General features: G+C 43.8%; 3 protein-coding genes across 6 annotated transcripts in view; 1 reads left to right on the top strand and 2 right to left on the bottom strand.

The window, feature by feature from the left end:
* Nucleotides 1–752, bottom strand: part of NUMA1 (nuclear mitotic apparatus protein 1) — a 96,438-nt gene extending 95,686 nt beyond the window's left edge. Inside the window, exon 1 of the mRNA XM_074217316.1 lies at nucleotides 33–752. The gene's annotated coding sequence lies outside the window, so the exon portion shown is untranslated. The remainder of the gene's footprint in view (nucleotides 1–32) is intronic.
* Nucleotides 4–10,229, top strand: LRRC51 (leucine rich repeat containing 51). Of its 4 annotated transcripts, XM_074217325.1 has the most exons (6): nucleotides 11–527; nucleotides 2,143–2,195; nucleotides 3,489–3,631; nucleotides 6,740–6,945; nucleotides 7,714–7,862; nucleotides 8,434–10,229. In XM_074217325.1, the coding sequence occupies exons 3-6, from the start codon at nucleotides 3,547–3,549 to the stop codon at nucleotides 8,576–8,578; spliced, it is 585 nt and encodes a 194-aa protein (XP_074073426.1). In that variant the 5' UTR covers nucleotides 11–527; nucleotides 2,143–2,195; nucleotides 3,489–3,546; the 3' UTR covers nucleotides 8,579–10,229. The 4 variants fall into 4 exon arrangements, with proteins under 4 accessions (XP_074073428.1, XP_074073426.1, XP_074073425.1 ...); XM_074217327.1 differs by lacking the exon at nucleotides 2,143–2,195 and having other exon boundaries at nucleotides 4–527; nucleotides 7,714–7,856; XM_074217324.1 differs by lacking the exon at nucleotides 2,143–2,195 and having other exon boundaries at nucleotides 13–527.
* On the bottom strand, nucleotides 9,495–18,158 carry LAMTOR1 (late endosomal/lysosomal adaptor, MAPK and MTOR activator 1). Its single transcript, XM_074217329.1, has 5 exons — nucleotides 17,968–18,158; nucleotides 11,211–11,356; nucleotides 10,588–10,665; nucleotides 10,114–10,240; nucleotides 9,495–9,680 (listed from the first exon to the last, which is right to left on the bottom strand). The coding sequence occupies exons 1-5, from the start codon at nucleotides 18,007–18,009 to the stop codon at nucleotides 9,588–9,590; spliced, it is 486 nt and encodes a 161-aa protein (XP_074073430.1). The 5' UTR covers nucleotides 18,010–18,158; the 3' UTR covers nucleotides 9,495–9,587.
* Between the last annotated feature and the right edge of the window lie 492 nt (nucleotides 18,159–18,650).

The raw sequence follows: 18,650 nt of genomic DNA, 5'->3' as shown, positions 1-18,650 counted from the left end.
CCCTCCCCCCGGGGGCCCCCGCCTAGACCCACAGTTTGAACTGCAGCGCCGCCCCCTCGCGCTGCGTCCTCATTGGTCGGGCGAAGGAGACATCACCGCACATGCGCGCCCTCGCCGCTCCGGCCGGGCGAGGAGGGAGACTCCGCGGAGCTTCTGTCCTCTGCCGCGGGAGGAAGGATTGAACTACAAATCCCAGGATTCCTCGCGGCTGCCTTAGGCGCTTGAGCGGAGACCGGAGAACGGGTAGCAAAGGTGGAGGTCGGGCTGGGGCAACCCAGCAGCGACGGCTGTAGGGACTGAGGAGCTTGAGAAGACCCGACGGTGTTGGAGTAGACGTTGCAAAATCCAAACTACAAGTCCCAGGGTTCCTTGCCGCGGCTCCCGACGGCTAGGGGCGGGGAGGGCCGCGCTCCCGGCATGCCGCGGGGCAGGCGCAGAGGTTGGGAGGATGCGAGGACGGTTACCATGGAGTTGCGCTAAGTGAGCCCCAGGCCTCGGGAAGGCAAAGGCCGGAGGAGACCGAGCTGGTGAGTGGGGGCCGCGGCTCGGCCCACAGCGGGGGCGACCCAAGTGTAAGATCCCGAGGTGGTCTGGGCTGGGGCAGCGGCACAGGTGGCCCCCCGAGAGGCCAGGGGCGGGGAGGGGGGGATCGAGACCCTGGGGACGCTGAGGAAGGGGGCGACGAGCCGGGCAGGCGGGGGGCGGCCGAGCCGAGTCGCTGGCTCCGCTTAGTTCTAGAAGAGGACCGTGACATCAGGGAGGTGATGCCACAAAGGACAAGCCTGTCCGTTCGGGTGTCTGGCGCTGCTTACGTTCTGAGCCCAGACAATGGCCCAGGACCCAAAGCAATGTACATGTTGATTTCGGAACCCCTGTAGCTAGTTAGTTTTGTGCCCCAGCGAGGCTGCTGGCTGCCGGCGGGTGCCCAGCCAGGCCCCGCCCCGCTCGGGCTCCAGCGTTGACCACTCTGTCCGCTTGTCGCTGCCACACCCCTGGATTACCCTCTCCTTTTCCAAGCCAGCACTCAAAAACTGAGGGGCGACTGGATCCCAGTCACCCAATCCCCACTGGGCTCTCACAGCCGCATGACATTCCTTTGATTTGTCTGATTGATTCTTTGAAATGATTCATCTCCGTTCACATTTCCTTGTACTTCTCTTTCCTCCCCTCTCAGCAAACCTCAATCTCTACCTTAGTGAGAAAAAGAAGCAGTTACCCATCCACAATAAGTTGTTCTTTCCTCAAATTCCTCTATATCTTCTTCCTCCCTCTTTTTTTACCCCCCCCCCCATATATGGAATACATTTCCTTGGAAAAATCGGTTGTTTTTTTTTTTTGCAAGGCAATGGGGTTAAGTGGCTTGCCCAAGGCCACCCAGCTAGGGAATTATTAAGTGTCTGAGACCGGATTTGAACCCAGGTACTCCTGACTCCAGGGCCAGTGCTCTATCCACTGCGCCACCTAGCCACCCCTAAAATCAGTTTTTTAAGTTGATGAATAAGTTTATTCTTATTAGAATATTATATTATTATACTATATTACAATAGAATATTACCATATTCATCCACTAAGAAAAAGGTCAGTGCTACTTCCTTATTCCAGATGAGTGCCCTATCCAATTTCAGTTTCCTTATGTTAGAGCTTATATTTACCCTTATCTCATTTTTGTCCTTATTTGTGTATGTATCAGAGCATACCCAATTTTATTAGATTTTAAGTCTGGCAATGCCAATTTTAAAATTTATATCCCCACTGCCCCAGTCTCTGCAGGCTTCTTGGAGTCACAGGTGGGAGTTGGGGAATCAAATGGCTCTCAAAGGTGGATGAGCAGCTCCTGAGAAGGGGGTTCAGTAAGCCCTCAAACCAGAAGTGCTAGTCCTCCTGAATATCCTATACTATCCGAATTTGTGTACCCACACAACAAAGTTATCAACCTATATGGCCCCTAAACAAGGAGACTTCTCCCTATCAGAGCCATCCCACACTTGTTCCTACTTCATTTCTCAGGCCACTAACATTTGTCCTGCAATTCAACTATTGATCTAAAACTGTTTTCTCTCATTTGACACAGTCTTTTAGCTGTTCAATCTGATGTTCTTTTCTGTTAGACTTTTGATCTTTCTGACATTTTCTTTTTTTTAGGTTTTTGCAAGGCAGTAGGGTTGTGACTTGCCCAAGGTCACACAAGCTACATAGTAAGTGTCTGAATCCAGATTTGAACTCAGGTCCTCCTTACTCTATTCACTGTGCCGCCCAGCTGCCCCCTTTCTGACATTTATCAACACTATCTTTTGGTCCTAGATATTATCTTTTTTACTTTGCATGACATTGCTTTCTTCTGGTTCTCCTAATAGCTTCTTCTTTGATTCTTTTGCTACATCAATTCATTGCTTCTAGGTGGTGCATGGATACAGCATAGACCCTGGAATTAGGATGACTTGAGTACAAATATGTCCTTAAGTAGTTGTGTGACTCTGGGCAAGTCACTTAACCCCAATTATCACCCATGGTGTCTGGCCACTGGACACAGATGGTTCCAGAGGATCAAGTAAAGTTGGTGACCTAGCACGGCACCCCCCTCACATTCCAATCTAATTCACTTGCTTGTCATGGCTTCACCTCCCTGATGTCATGGTCTTTGAGAAGGACAAAAAACAAATTTAAGTAGCAACAATTACCATTCTATCTATTGGTGAGAAAGGCTCTAGCAACTGGAGGAATTAAGGAAAGGCCTTGTACCATTTGAGATGAAACTAGGGATTCTAAGAGGTAGAAAAGAGCTAGGAGGACAGCTTGAACAAAAGCAGAGGCCCAAAGTCAGGATAATAGAGTTGGTTGTAAGTGTAGAAGCTACCTATCTGCTCCAGCCCCCTCATTTTATAAATGAGGCTCATAACAGGATATGTCAGAGGCAGGACTCAAACCCAGAAAAGTAAGGAAGCCATATTAGTAAAGACTTCATCTCAAATGGTACAAGGCCTTTCCTTAATTCCAGACAGAGAGGTTTATATTTTCTCCAGACAGAAAGGCACAGTAACCTGAAAATCTGTGGTTGGGTTTAAGCTCCAACACCTACTGGTTTAGTAAAACTTAGTGCTACAGATTACAAAGAAGGTACCAGTATACACTAGTAGTGTTACTTTGAGGAGTTCCCCCTATCAGTAACATCCTGGAAGTGATGTGATCATATTTTAGAATCCTTAGATTCCTTCATCTATGTTTACACTTCCTTAGGGAAGCCTCCCCTGCCATCATTTCCCTTCTTTTAAAATACTTTTTATTGATTTACATTTTCCTACCCACCCCAGGATGTTGGCTTCTTTAGTGAGATACAACCATGCCACTGACTTGAGTAGCAGAACTTCCCCTCTCCTTTTTGTAAAATTAGGGCCATTTGCTCATGTCCTGTTTGAGATTGAAATAGATGGGAAAGTATATCACAAGGCAAAAAAATGCTTTCCCAACATAGCCCTACTCTGTCCTCTTAGGCCAAAACCAGCAGTCCAGCGCCCAATGCTGCTTCCACACCCCCACAATGGCTAAAATATGACCGACCATTGGGATCATGTGAAGAATTTGGTACAGGAGCCACCCCTGGACTTCTCCTTCAAAAATATAAACTTCATCCAAGGTGAGCCTTTTCTCCTTCCTCCCTTCAATCCCAGCGCCCCATAAAACTCTCCAAAGCTTTGCTCTTTTAAAATGTATTTGAAAAGGTTAATAAAAAGGAATTAACTCGAACTTTTTAAAAGGCTAAATTGGGGGGGGGGGGTGGCTAGGTGGTACAGTGGATAAAGAACCAGCCCTGGAGTCAGGAGTACCTGGGTTCAAATCCAGTCTCAGACACTTAATAATTACCTAGCTGTGTGGCCTTAGGCAAGCCACTTAACTCCCGTTTGCCTTGCAAAAAATAAAAAATAAAAGGCTAAATTGGACAGGAACAAGGAGCCTTCATGTGGCCAATGCAATGAGATTACTCAGTCTCAGCTCCCTTTCAATTTCTCAGTGCTTAGCACAGTACAGCAGCTGAGTTGGACAGTCACTTAACAGGCTCTTGTTGAATACACACCTGAGTTCATCACTAGCATTGTGACTCAGTCAGCCATCTAGTCTTTCTGAGCTCATCTGTAAGAAGGGAGATTCTAGCAGCAGTACTTTTCTGAGATGCTGAGGGCCTAATAAGATGTACAGTAAGTCCTGTACCAGTCTTAAGACATTACATGTCAGATATTTTTCCATATATGGAAACTGAAGCCCTACCCTGAGACTTGCTCAAGGTTGCAAAGCTAGACACCTCTGTCTTTGAAATCATAGCAGTCATCTTCTTTCCATTTCTGTGTCTTTTAAATGGAGATAAATATTTGTTCTTCCCAGAATAGTTGTGAGCAAAATACATTGCAAACCAAAGCAGTAAAGCCTGCACCTAGGCAGAGGAAAACTATCACTCCAGATCTTCATCTATTCTCAGAAGAGTTTCCTCCTATATTGGAAAATGAATTGATTTGCCCAGGGTTGCAAAGCAAGTATGTGTCAGAAGCAGGTTTTGAATCCTGGTATTTGTAGTTTCAAGGTTGGCTGCATCCCTTAACACAGCCTGCAAATCTGAATGAAATAAATTTGACTATTATGGACTAGCAGTGTCAGAACTTGAATCCAGGTCCCTTGACCCCAAAGTCCTTCAAGCAACAAATTAGCTTTCATACAAGCTCCATTTTTCAAAGGGCTCGAGAGAATTAGGATGAATAATGGCTTTTCCTGATCTTAAAGAGCATCACAGGGACAAGACAAAGCAAAGCATATAAGCCAGATAAGCTACCAGATAGGTTATTCTTACTTTTCCTAGGAGTCAAATATGCAGAGAAATTGGAAGAGCAAACTGGGCTATTTATCCCTTGGTGAAGCCAGAGGCTGAACCAGTTAATAGGGTGAGCAGCCTGGTAGCTGTAAAAGTACCCCAGGGTCTCAACAATTTATTACTTATCAGTTACTGAATTTCCTGCTGCCTGTTTATTTTTTAATGGTTTTTTTTTTTTTTGCAAGGCACACAGGGTTAAGTGGCTTGCCCAAGGCCACACAGCTAGGTCATTATTAAGTGTCTGAGACCAAATTTGAACCCAGGTACTCCTGACTCCAAGGCCAGTGCTTTATCTACTACGCTACCTAGCCGCCCCTTTTAATGTTTTTTCATCTATAAACTAATTAAACCAAGTCACCTCTGACATTCCTTCTAACTCCAAATTTATTAATTTATGGCCAAATTAAGACAAGAAGTCAGATGAGGGGGGCCATAAATGTCTTGATTTGCTTTAGGACCATCTAAAACCATGCAATTTGATTTGGATTGGGACATTACTCATCTGAGTCTAAAGCCTTGTGATTCTCCTGAAGGGAAAGAATGTCTCTAACTGGAATTATGAGCACTGTGACAGATCCATGTATGTAAAGGTGTCACTGAGCACACTTCCTCCTCTCTTGGTGGGCAGAAAAACAAAATTACACCCCATCTCCTCGGGAAATATTCCAGTGTGTAATGAGTTTGGATAAGTAGTCTTAAATTTAGGCATATACTCTTGGAAAGAACTTGATCTCTGTTCCCTCTTCTGGCTACTGAAGACTATTCTGTCACTCTATGGTATTGTTTTGGTAGTATTCTCACATTTGAGCTTCAAAAATATAACAGCATTCAGGAAACCTGGGTTCTGATTTCCTGGTTCTTCCATTGATTGGGTGACTTTGAATAAATCCCTTCCCTCTCTGGGTCTAAGTTTTCTTTTCTTTTAATTAATAGAGTTTTACAATTTCCCCCCAATCTTACTTCCCTCCCCCAACTCCACCACAGAAAGCAATCCTGTCAGTCTTTACTTTGTTTCCATGTTGTATGGGTCTAAGTTTTCTCTTGGGGGTGAGGTGGTGAAGAGTTGGAGGAGATAATCTCTCAAATAAACCACTGTCTGAAAATGAGTTACTAACAGGCTGTGAACTCATAGCATTCAAAATTGGAAGAGACATATGTTGATGAGGGGATGGGCCTAGGGAGGGTGTTTTATGAATCTAATCCACTTGTTTTATGAATTTAAGGGTTTATGCTGACTTTAGCTGAAATCAGCTTCCTATAATTTGACATCACGGGTTGTTTGTGGTTTTTTGTGGGGGGGGGGTTGGCTCAAAGAATCTCTTAAGTAAGCTAGTCCAAACTCATTTTAGAGAGATGAAGAAACTGAGGCCCTGGAGGTAAAGCATACTTGCCCAAAGTCAAAACAGCTAGCTCTAGCAGAGCTGGGGATTCAGATGGGTCCAAATCTAAGCTTAATGCCCCTTCCTCTGTACACCCCATAGTTGGGGTCCAGATCTACTTTCTGGGTTCAGACACATCTAATTTCATTTTTCCCCAGAAGAGGGTTACTTGTCCCTCAACCCAGTCTTTCCCAGGATAAGTTTCCCCAGTTCTTTCAGTTGGTCCTCCAGTGGCCCTATTTCCATTCCTTTCCTTGTCCATTTTCTTCTTGAAACCTGGCTTCCAGAATTAAATTCCAAATAAGCCTGATTATGACAGAACAAATGTACCTCCTCTGGGCACTGGGCTCATGTTAACACAGCCTGTAACTGCACAGCTTTGGAGGGACTAGTATATGAAAACTATGACTTGGTTCTTCCCAGTCCTGGTTGGCCTCAGACTGATTGAAGAACCCTTTCCTGGAACCTCCTAACTAACTTTACTCCTTGTGATCTGTCCCTGCAGACCTGGTAAGTGAGGAGCCCAGGACTGGGCTCCGACCAGTAAAGTATTCCACCAAGGGTAAGGCACTGACCCAAGCCATTCGTCTTAACAACAACGTGCTCAATGACCTTGCTGACTTCACTCAAACTATGTCGCAACTGTTGGAGTATCCCCAGAACCTGGCTTGGATTGACCTGTCTTTCAATGACCTGCAGAACATCGACCCTGTACGTGTCCAAGTCCCCAGGGGAGGGAAGAGTATGACAAGGCGAAACATGGGCAGCAGGCAGATAGGGAGGTTGGGGAGGAACCCCAAAAGGAAATATTAATTATGTACAATGTGGTAAGAGCTTTGTTCTTTTCCCCTAGTTTGTCATCATAAGCAACTTAGAAATGGGTACCTAACACCCTTACTACTGAAGAATGTAAGCCCTTAGTATAAACTAAACACCATGCTAGTCACTAGTCACTGAGGGAAAAGTAGTATAAGACAGACCTTGACTTCAGAACTCATCCTGTGTGCCTGTTTTCTCCTTTGTTAGGGAAAGAACAGAATCAGAATCTTGTGGGTTAGGAGAGATCTTATGAGGCCTTAGAGTCATGTGTGACTGAAGCAAGTTACCTGTCCTTTCCAAATCTTATATTGTCAATACCTTGTTCACTTAATGTCTGTGAATTTCACTCCGTTTTTTTTAGGGTTTTTTTTTTTTTTTTTTTTTTGCTAAGTAGCTTGCCCAAGGCCACACAGTTAGGGAATTATTAAGTGCCAGATTTGAACTCAGGTACTCCTGACTTCAGGGCTGGTGCTCTATCCACTGCGCCATCTAACAGACTCTCCCTCATTTCTAAAATTAAAAAGATACCACCTCACAAAGGTCTAGGATAGAAGGGGTCAGGAGTCCCTGGAAAAGACCACCCACTCAAGACTAGATTCCCCAAGATTCCTACCACCACTAACCTTACTCAATCTAGTACTGTGTCCCTTCTCTCACCAGGTGCTGACCACCTTCTTCAATTTAAGTGTTCTTTATCTCCATGGTAACTGCATCCAAAACTTACCAGAAGTGGATAAGCTGTCAAATCTTTCTAAGCTTCGGAGCTTGACCCTCCATGGAAACCCCATAGAGGAAGAAAAGAGGTACAGGTAATGACCCTGCCCTGAGACCCCAGAGGAAAGGGAACAGAAGAACTTCATTCCCTAAAATATCAGCTGAAGGGATAGTGTAAGTTATGGATTTAGGAGAAAAGGAACCTTACCCTGTTTTGCAAAGGAAATAATCTGGATAAATTAAAAGGTCATTTTCCTTAAAAGAAGGAAATAGAATGGAAGAGACCCATGTGAAATTCCTTTAAGACCTAGGATGGAGAATGACTGTGGAGAGGGTGGGAAAGATTCCCAAGTCATCATTTCTGACAATGGCAAAAGACTCAAATGGATGAACATATGGGACTGAAGTTTTTATAAAGATATAGCCTTCCAGTCCATCCCAACATTGGTTGAAGATTCTTATTCCTTTAGGTATTTTTGAAGAATGGCAGCACTCATATCTTACTTCTACCCTGATTGTGTCCAGGATCACTTTGCTCTTCTTACTGGAGAAGCTAGAGGAAAATAACAGTAACTCTTGAGGCACATAGTTTAACAACCAACCCACCAGTATTGTTCTCTTTCCACCTACTCTGGGGAGTTTAACAATTCTATATTCTCCCTCCAGGCAATATGTGCTATCCACGCTACCCAGACTTACTACCTTCGACTTTGGTGGTGTCACCAAGCAAGACCGGATCACAGCCACTGTCTGGAGACGAATGAATGTCAAGCCTAAGAAAGTCCGAATCAAAATGGATAAATTTTTATAACTCCATATGCATTCTAGGGCCCCCAAAGCCACTAAGACTCTGGTACCCTCTCCCACAACACTGAGTTTAACAATAAAGGAAATGAGCTGTTTAGGGGGCTTGAGTCCCTCAGGTGTGCACTGAAGTGCCCTTCAAAAGGTAGGTATATTAAGGCAGCATAGGATGACATAGCCCCAGCCTCAGTTATGCTTGAGGTGGCAGAATCTGGCCTGTATCCTACCTTACTTGCCTGAAGCTTGACCATTGTATGATCTGACAGGCAACCCCCCCAACCATACTTTACATATATATATACATATATATATACATATATACATATATACATATATATATATATATATATATATATATATATATATATATATATATGATTTCATAGAACTTGCTCTTTTTAATGGCAAAGGTTAAGACCTCAGTTGTCCATTTTTGGCCCTATCCTGCAAAGGCATCTAGTTAAATTTCAAGCTATACGGGAAGTGGGAGGTTGTCAGGGTAAGGATAAGACAGAAGGGCTGGAACCAAAATGGATAGATGTCCTTTATGGAGGGTGGCAAACCAAAACAAATAAAATTAAAGGATCAAACATGTAAAAGTGGGTGTGAGAAATAGAAACAACCAATTTAGTTTTTCATCCCTTAACATGTTCAAGCCCTAACACAGAAGGGCAATCTCAAGGAAGCCAAATCTCCTTATTCATCATCCCCAAACATGAAATAATTCACATCCAAATCCCTATCTCCCCATTCCTCTAGCTTGACCTTGCCCCACCCCTACCCCCCAAGTGTAAAAACCATCATAGATCCTTTCCCTTCCCCACAAAGGGAGCCAGGGCCACATAGCACAAAAGCTTCTTGGGAACTCATTGTGTCTCAATATGAGGCTCCCAAACACCTCTGAACTCCTGTGGTGGTTTCTCTTCTGTGATTAGTAAGTTAGATTTCTGTACAAGCAGGAAGAAATAAAGGGAAAGGAAGGCAGGAACAAGGGAAGAGATCTCCAAAAATTGTCCTCATGGGACCCCAAACTGCACGACCAACTCCTCTTTTGCGTCGACCCGGATCTGAGAAAGTGCACTATAGGCATAAGCAGCTATTCTGGAGACCTGAGGTTACAAGAAAAAGTCTGTTACAAAAATACAGACAATATATAGTAGAGTACTGAAATGTAATACATATGAGAAAAACACTGTCATGGGGTGTTGCAAAAAAAAAAATACGAAGAGAGGGGCAGGGCTATAATGCAGCCAGGGCTCCTGATATCCCTCTTTAACTTACATGTTTTCACCTCATTGCTGGTATTATCCCCTTCTATCCAACCCTCCCCCCAAAGGCTGTCGAGGAAGAGAACACCCAAAAAGGAGGAAACCACCCTACCCCATTAACACCTAAACTGTTAACCACATGCCCAGAAAATTGGAACAGCCTGGATAAGCAGAGAGGGAAAAGAGGAGTCACCTTGGGTGTTGGAGTTAATGGGAAGACAAGAATTAAGCTGGATTCGGTGAGGAAAGAAAAAAGCTAAAGATATGGCCTCACCTGCTGCAAATCTGCAAAGGGGACAGGGTCACTGGCAAGTACTTGGTGGGGCTGGCTGGTGAGTGATGGCAGTGGTGGCAACTTCTTCCAATGAGTCAGGCTACTGCTCAGGACAGCCAGGCGGGTACTACAGGGGAGGAGCACAAGACAAGGTAGAGGGCACCTCTACTCCTCACAAGCAGGGAATGGGGTCATTCTAGCTCCTGCCCTGGAGTGGAACAGACTAGTCAGGGTTCCATTCTTAACTCTTACTACACTTCATGAAAACCCACTTCTGTTTCCATGGTCATATGTGGGTTAAATGGATCTCACTTCCCAGGGTAGTGGGAGGAACAGACGGACAATTCACTTTCCAACATATCCTATAGGTAAGGACTCGAATTCTCACCTGAAGACTACAGGACCAACAAAGTGAGCCTGAGGCAAAGGGCAACAAGAAAGGAAGTTCTGTTCCTTAGTCCCAATTCCCCTCACCTGTATTGTCTTGCTCGGTCCATGTACTCATGCTGTTCCATGCCCTGGGAGTCTGCTGCTGATACATCAATGATGTTGCTGGGAGGGAGGAGAAGAGACTTTAGAAAGGCTGGCTAGAAATGGATGAAAAGATCTAAAATCTACATGGAATCCCAAGAATTCACCACACTTCATTCCTTCATCAGTCATAGGAAGGAGGAAGAACCATGAAAGATAGCCTTTACACATGCTTGATTCCTCTAGGCTGGAGGAAGCACCTCCCCCCAGGGGGTTCTAGAGCAAAAGCTCTTAACCTGGAATCCATGGAGAGATTTCAGGGGGTCTGAGAACTTGGATATGAAAAAAACATTTTTCACTAGCTCTTAACTGACTGAAACTTAACATTTCCTTTAATTATGAATATTTTTAAAATGATCCTGAGCTATGGGCTTTATATGGATCACTGCCAATGTAGTCTGTGACACACACCGAATGGTTTAAGACACCCTGCTCCAGAGCCTTCACCAGGGCAAAACTGAAGCCTCTCTCCAGAGCCCCTCTGTTGACTGAAGTGGTCAAGAACTTATCTCTTCTTTCCCAGCTAAACAACCCTTAACTAACCCCCCCCCCCCACACACACACACCTGGCTGTCTTGGCAAGGATAGAAGAAAGTAGGGCCTGCTCATCTGTTCGGGCTGCAGGCAGGCTGTGGTAGTTGGGTTCTGCTCCATTTAAGGTCTTGGTTGGGGGACTGCTGGGGTCCAGAAGTAATTTCCGCTCCTCTCGATCCTAAATAGGAACAAGGGAAGGTAAGCACCCACTAGGACATAAGGCATACAAAATGCCTCAACTACCCCCTACTCATCAATCCCATTTGGCTAGGATAGCCCCAATCTAAGTTAATCTTTTCTCTATCCCCAAGCCAGTTCAATCTGTTCTAGAACAGATCCCTCTACAATACCCCTGATAATTGATCACCAAGCTTATACTTCAAGGCATCCAGTAACTTTCTTCAGGCTGCCAACTGGACCAATACTGTGAGGTAGTTAAAAAAATCTTCCTCAAGCAGCTTCTCCTACTGCTCTTCAATCTACCTGAGTCAAACAAGATACCTGATCCCTCTTCTACTTAACTGCCCTTCAGAGATTTAAAGACAGTGGTCACAATCCAGTCTCAATTTCTCCTTTCTATAACCTAAAAAATGTCCAGCTCAGAGGTTTGCATCTCCCTTTCTCATGATGCCATTTATACTCCTAGCCAACTCCCCATGGGTCCCCTTGGTCCTACTGACACATTTTTTTTTGCAAGGCAATGAGGTTAAGTGACCTACCCAATGTCACACAGCTAAGTATTAAGTATCTGAGGTTGGATTTGCCTCCTGACTCCATTCTATCTATTGTGTCACCCAGCTTTCCCTTACTGATCCATCCTTATTGCAGTTTCCCCTCCCCCATGTCACAAGATGAGGAAGAATGTCCTTAGGGTAAGTAACTTGTCTCCCAGCTCACAACACAATGCCTGTCATAGAATGGTTAATATATGCTTTATCTCCTTAGTTATATTGAAGGATTCTAATAGGAAAGAGGAAGCAAGCTTCTTTGATTAGACAAGAAAGGTAGATCTAGGACTAGTGGGTTGGAAGTGCAAAGGGAAAACTGGCTTAATAGAAGGAAAAGCTTCCTAACAATAAGGGCTGTCCAAAAATAACATAACATTTCATAATGCATGTAGAATTGAGTTCATGAGGTTGAATTCTTTCACTGGAAAAACTGAAGTAGAACCTAGAAAATCATTTGTTGGGGATTACTATTCAGGTAAAAAGTTCTGTCTGCGATTCTGTAATTCTAAGAACTTTGGCCATCAAACTGCAATAAAGAGCATACATATTGGACCCCTCACTTCACAGGACATTATGACATAAGTTAATCCCTTCACTTTCACATGAAATTAGTTAAATCCCCTTCTCTGTTTCCTTACCTATAAAATGAAGGAGAACAACAATTCTGGTGCTCTATACAGAGCAAGCAGGTTAATAACTATATTTCTTTGTTGATAGTAGCAACAATGGAAGACTATAATAAGGGGGAAAAAGACTAGTAATTTCAAGCTACCAGGAACGGTCAAAGATAGAACTTGGAGGCAGGCTCCATGGATCTGGAAATTAATTTTTGGAGTTCCCTCAGAATAAGATTGAACTGTCTGAGGAAAAAATATGCCTCCAGAAAGCAGATAGGACCAAACCTAAATAAATGAAGTTTAGAGGAAATTGCACATAGATACAAAAAAAAAAGGAAAAAACCAACGCCCCCCCCCCCCAATCTTACAATTTAAGGAGAGACTTAGATCAGTATCCATTTACATGAAAAAATTTAGGTGACTACAAGATCAATACAAGGCAGCAATGCCAGCAAGCCAAAAATTAATGATGCCTCTATACTTGAGCTGCATTCAGAGGATGGGAAATAAGAGTCATGCTGACTTTTGCCCTGTTCTCTCCATCGGAGAACTATGCCAGGATCTGGACAGATAATGACAAACTGTCCAAAAGAATGACAAGGACTGACTATATATCTATATATCTATCTATACATATAGATATATAGATATATATATATAGATATATATAGATATATATAGTTTAAAGGTTTAGAGATGTTTAGCCAGGACAAGGGAAAACTCAAAGGGCACTTAATTAAATTATACCTTTCAAAATCTACAGAAGCATCCTGTGAACAGACTTATTCTACATGACCTCAGAAGGCAATAGTAGGACTAAATCAAAGGAAGTCAAAAAAATGCACATTTTGGTCCAATATAAAGAATAGTATGAAATCAAATGAAACAGGCTGACATAGGAAGGGATCAAATTTCCCATAAATGGCAATGTTCAGGGGGGGAAAGAATGATCAAAAAGCAAGCTGTCCTATGCCTTGCCTGAAGGAATGCTCCAAAAATTAACCCTTGAGACAAGCAGCAAAGAATAAAGAGCTGAATCGCCCAGGGAAGGTCCACATTTGTTCAAGATCAGGGCTGGTCATATTCACTAGGAGGGAAGAAAGACTGAGGGAAGCAAGTCTTTCTTAGCTTCACTTTACCCGCAAATGATGCTGCTCTTTCTAGTTCACAGCTGCTGGAGAAAGCATCATAAAATAGTAGAAGAGTACTAGCTCTGGCATCACAGGACAGAGGTTCAAAACCTGTCTGGCTCTTAGACCAATATAAACCTGGTCAAAACAATCAACTTCCTGGGGCTTCAATTTCCTCATCTGTAAAATAAGAGGAGCTTATTTTAATAAAAATAGGCAGCTAGATGGCAAAGAGGACAGAGGACTAGGCTATGTGACCCTGGGCACTTAATCCTTCTTGCTTCAGGTTCCTCATCTTTAAAATGAGGTGGAGAAGAAAATGGCAAAGCACTGCAGTTTTTTTTTTGCCAAGAAAATCCCAAATGGGCTCATGAAGAGTGGGACATGACTGAAAAACAACTCAACACTATGATTCTATGGATGCAGAAATGTGGTATAACTAGCTATGTGAACCTGATAAGGTAAAAATTCCCTGTACTCTGGCTGGTCAGGGACAGAAATACCAGAATCCAAGACTTGAGAGCTTCTGTTCCATCCAAGCCTCAGCTCACCAGTTCTTCTCTATCCCCTCACAATTATCAATCCCCACATCATCCATTCTCTGGGCCAGTATATGTATATAGGTTCTTCAAGATTTTACTTCCCTTTAGGACTCATTCTCCCAGCCATAGGCCTTAGCTCTAGGTTATTCTCTCTCTGTTCTGATCCTTCTCCAAGACATAGCACAGTTCCCAGTGTTGAACAAAGAAACCCTCCTGGTTTCCACTTTCCTCTAGATTCCTATCCTCCTAAATTCACTTTCTGTGCTCCCACATTCCTTTGCCTTACTCCTATTTCAACTTCCCAGCTCTCCACCCCTCGATCTCTATTTTAGGGAGGGAAGACATTAAAATCAAACTTTTCTACTTCTTTGGTGGATAAGACGCTAGTCTAGAAATCAGGAGACATGAACCCTGGTTTTAGTTCTGTCACATATTAGTTATATTTATTCAACAAAAATTATTAAAGGTCTGCCACATGTCAAGTACTCTGCTAGGTGTTGGAATACAAAGACTAAAAAATATAATAGTCCCTTCAGTCAAACTTACATTTGATTGGAAGAAATGTTAAAGTGATAGGAACAAATGTAAAAGTTGTGGAGGTAAAATGAACAAGACTTGGTAATGAACTGGCTCTGATGGGGTGAGGGAGAGGTAAGACCTTGAGGTTGCAGCCTTGGGTGATGGGAAGCATGGCATAGATACCGTGGACAGAAAAAATGAATATCACAAAGTAGGGGGGTCTTGGGTAGGTGGGAGAACGGAGGAGTAAAGATAACAAATTTTGTTCTGGGAATAGTGAATTTAAGATGCCTAGTTTCAACTTTTCCAGTTGAAAATTTTCAAATGACAGAAACGAGAAATTGGCACAGAAGAGAAAGACTAGGGCTAGATATACAGATCTGGAAGTCATCTGAATAGAGATATGAAAATTAGTTGCACCCATACCAAGAGAGCTGATAGAAAACCTGAGAGAGAATATAAAGGAGGTAAAGTTAAAAAAAAAAGCTTTCAATCCAGCAATCCAGGTAAGTCAAGAAGAATGATAGAGAAAAAACATAAGATATGTCAATTAAGAAATCCTCTTCAAGATGAAAGAGGGTAAAAACATCACTTGTACAAAAATATTTATAGCAGCTCTGTTTGTAGTGGCAAAAAATTGGAAATCAAATAAATGTCCTTCAATTGGGGAATGGCTTAGCAAACTGTGGTATATGTATGTCATGGAACACTATTGTTCTATTAGAAACCAGGAGGGATGGGAATTTGGGGAAGCCTGGAGGGATTTGCATGAACTGATCCTGAGTGAGATGAGCAGAACCAGAAAAATACTGTACACCCTAATAGCAACATGGGGGCGATGATCAACCTTGATGCACTCACTCATTCCAATAAGGGACATTTGGGGCTCTCTGCAATGGAGAATACCATCTGTATCCAGAGAAACTGTGGAGTTTGAACAGAGAACAAGGACTATTACCTTAGGAAAAAAAAACTGATATCTTATTGTCTGATCTTGCTATCTCTTATACTTTTTGTTTCTTCCTTAAGGATATGATTTCTCTCTCATCACATTCAATTTGGATCAATGTATACCATGGAAACAATGTAAAGACTAACAAATTGTCTTCTGTGGGGGTTGGGAGGAGGGAAGTAAGATTGGGGGAAAAATTGTAAAACTCAAAATAAATAAAATCTTCAATTTCAAATCCTTAAGACAGTTCATCATTATCGAACTGTGTGACTTTGGGCAAGTCACTTAACCCCATTGCCTTGCAAAAAACAAAAATAACTAAAAAATACATACTTGGGAAATGAGAGAAGTCAAGATAATGATTGTATGTTACTTTTACTAGAGATTTAGTTGAGAAATGGATAATTTATAACATGATGGCAGAGAAGAATGAAGGTTTTTTTAAAGAATATGAAAGACATGGACATGTTTGTAGGCAACAGGGAAGGACAACTGATAGGATGAGATTGAGAATTAAGACATGGGATAATTAAGGAGCCAATGTGTCAAAGGAAAGAATGACAGGATCAAGGGCACAAGATCAGCAGTTGGTCTAGGAGATTCATTAGGGTCAGCAGCAAAGAAGCAAAACAAATGAGTGTAGGAAGTAGATGTCAAGCAGAATAGGGAAGAGGGAATTTATAGTGAATGACCTGTTTTCTTAATATATTATGCTATTTAAGGTCCTTTGCTGAGAGAGAGGGAATAGCTTAAGGGGCTTGTCTGAAACAGACAATGTGGGAAGTTGATAAAAAAAAAAATCTATTAAGAAAGAGTAAAAGATTGCTGTGCAATGGTGACAACCCTGAATGTGGTAGATAGTACGTTAAATAGAGCATTGGTCCAAGAGTCAGGAAGACCTGAGTTGAAATCCAGCCACCACCATTAGCTATGTGTCTCTGGGCAAGTCATTTAACAGTTTTCCTCACCTATGACATGAGCTGTTAAAGGAAACAATTGAACAACAACGACCACAGGGACAGTGCAGCTGAAGTCACCTATCGAGGTTCAGCAAGGGAATTAACAGGAAAACAGGCAGAAAAGATAATCCATTTTAAGAATCCAGCATTACAGGAGGCTGTGAGGAGGATAAAAGGGCAAGGAATTCCAAAGAAACGGTCAACTGTGGGTAATTGTACTGGATAAGGAAAGGGTCAAGTTTGGGAAGAGAAAAAAATGAACCCCAAAAAAGAACCTAGAAATCACTGAGAGAAAGAACACTGGAGGCAGAGATGAATAGAAAAAGGAAGTTATAACTAAACTGGTAAGAAAACCCAAGGTAGGGGCGGCTAGGTGGTGCAGTGGATAAAGCACCGGCCCTGGAGTCAGGAGTACCTGGGTTCAAATCCGATGTCAGACACTTAATAATTACCTAGCTGTGTGGCCTTGGGCAAGCCACTTAACCCCGTTTGCCTTGCAAAAACCTAAAAAAACAAAACAAACAAAAAAAACACCCCAGGTAAATCTTTTTGGTTTCCTACACCATCTACTTATTTTCCCAGTCTCCCAAGAGTTAATAATAATGGCAAAATGGGCCGTGTAAGTAAACGATTTTATTATTGGAATTGCTACTATTACTACAGAAAAGATGAAGATTGGAAAAGCATTACCTAAAAGTTCTATCCCTTTCCCACACTAACCTTCCCTTCACTTTATCCTGTAGCATCTCCTGATCTTCATCCAATGTCTCCCCAGTTTCCCTCTTCCCTTCTCCTCCATTTGCTTCCTTTTCCACTTTCTAACATTTCACAATCCGTGTCAGGCTCCCTGCTCATCTCCAGCCCCTGTCTGTCTGTCTCTCTCTCTCTCTCTCTCTCTCTCTCTCTCTCTCTCTCTCTCTCTCCCCCCCTTCCTGCAGGTCTCCATCTCTCCACACAAATCCACCCAGGGTCCCCATCTCGGGCATCTCTCCCTCCCTCCAAGCCCCCACTGCCTCCAGCAGCACAGGGATGCCTTTCAGTGCCCACAATGCCCAGGGCCTCCTCCTCCTCCTCCTCCGCAATCCCTTAAACCTCCCCTCCCTGGGGTGATAAGCAGCTTTCTAAAGCTCGGATCCGGTCCTGCCCCCGCCGGCTCCGCCCCGCCTCCTGGGAGCTGCATCTCCCCCGGACCCCAGCCTCCATTCCTCCCCCAAGGCCCCCTCTTTCAGCTGCACTTCCCCCCCACTTCTCAGGCCCCTTCCCACACTCTGCCCGCAGTGGCTCCGGGGCGGCTCCTCACCCCCGGGGTCTCCCATGCCCCCCCCAGCCCCGGCAGCCGCACCTGGTCCGAGTCCTCGTTGTCACTGCTATAGCAGCACCCCATGGCCGGGCCCAGCTGCGGGGGGTCGGGTCTGGAGGATCGGCGTCCAAAAGGAGCCCTTTCTCGTCACATGACCCGCGCCCGCGGCCCAGAAGCTCCCACCGGCCGCGCCGCCGCCGCAGCAGGAAGGATCGCCGGCCTGGCTGTTTCCGGAGCCGGAAACCCCCCCCAACCTCGCCTCACCCTATCCCCACTCTCACGTGACGGCCACGCAGACATGTGACACGCATACAGCCAATAGGATGCTCCTGTTCCTCGCTGCTCTCCTCCCTCCTGGGGAATCTTCCCATAAGTCTCTGGGAAGCCGACAACAATCCCTAACCCCACGTGATCACGTGACACCCGCAACCAATGACAAGCCCGAGGACCTCTTATTGCCATGTGACAACCAGAAGCCAATGGGAGGATGCTCTTTCTCCTTTTTTTCATCCTCTCCATCCCAGTCCTCATTACTGAACACTTTTACCCATAATTTTACTTTTAAAAATGAGGGGTTTTCCTCACATTTTTTCCCTTTGTTCTGATTCTTGTTTCACAACTTGACTAATATGGAAGTGTGTTAATCATGATTGTACATATATAATCTATATCAAATTTCCCTCATGGGGAAGGGGGAGGGAAGGAAGGGAGGCAAAAAAATGTGG

The sequence above is a fragment of the Macrotis lagotis genome, chromosome 1, assembly GCF_037893015.1.
Source record: "Macrotis lagotis isolate mMagLag1 chromosome 1, bilby.v1.9.chrom.fasta, whole genome shotgun sequence".
Classification (NCBI taxonomy): Eukaryota; Metazoa; Chordata; class Mammalia; order Peramelemorphia; family Peramelidae; genus Macrotis; species Macrotis lagotis.
Note: the sequence above shows the minus strand (reverse complement) of the source record. Positions and strands in the feature narration are given on the sequence as shown.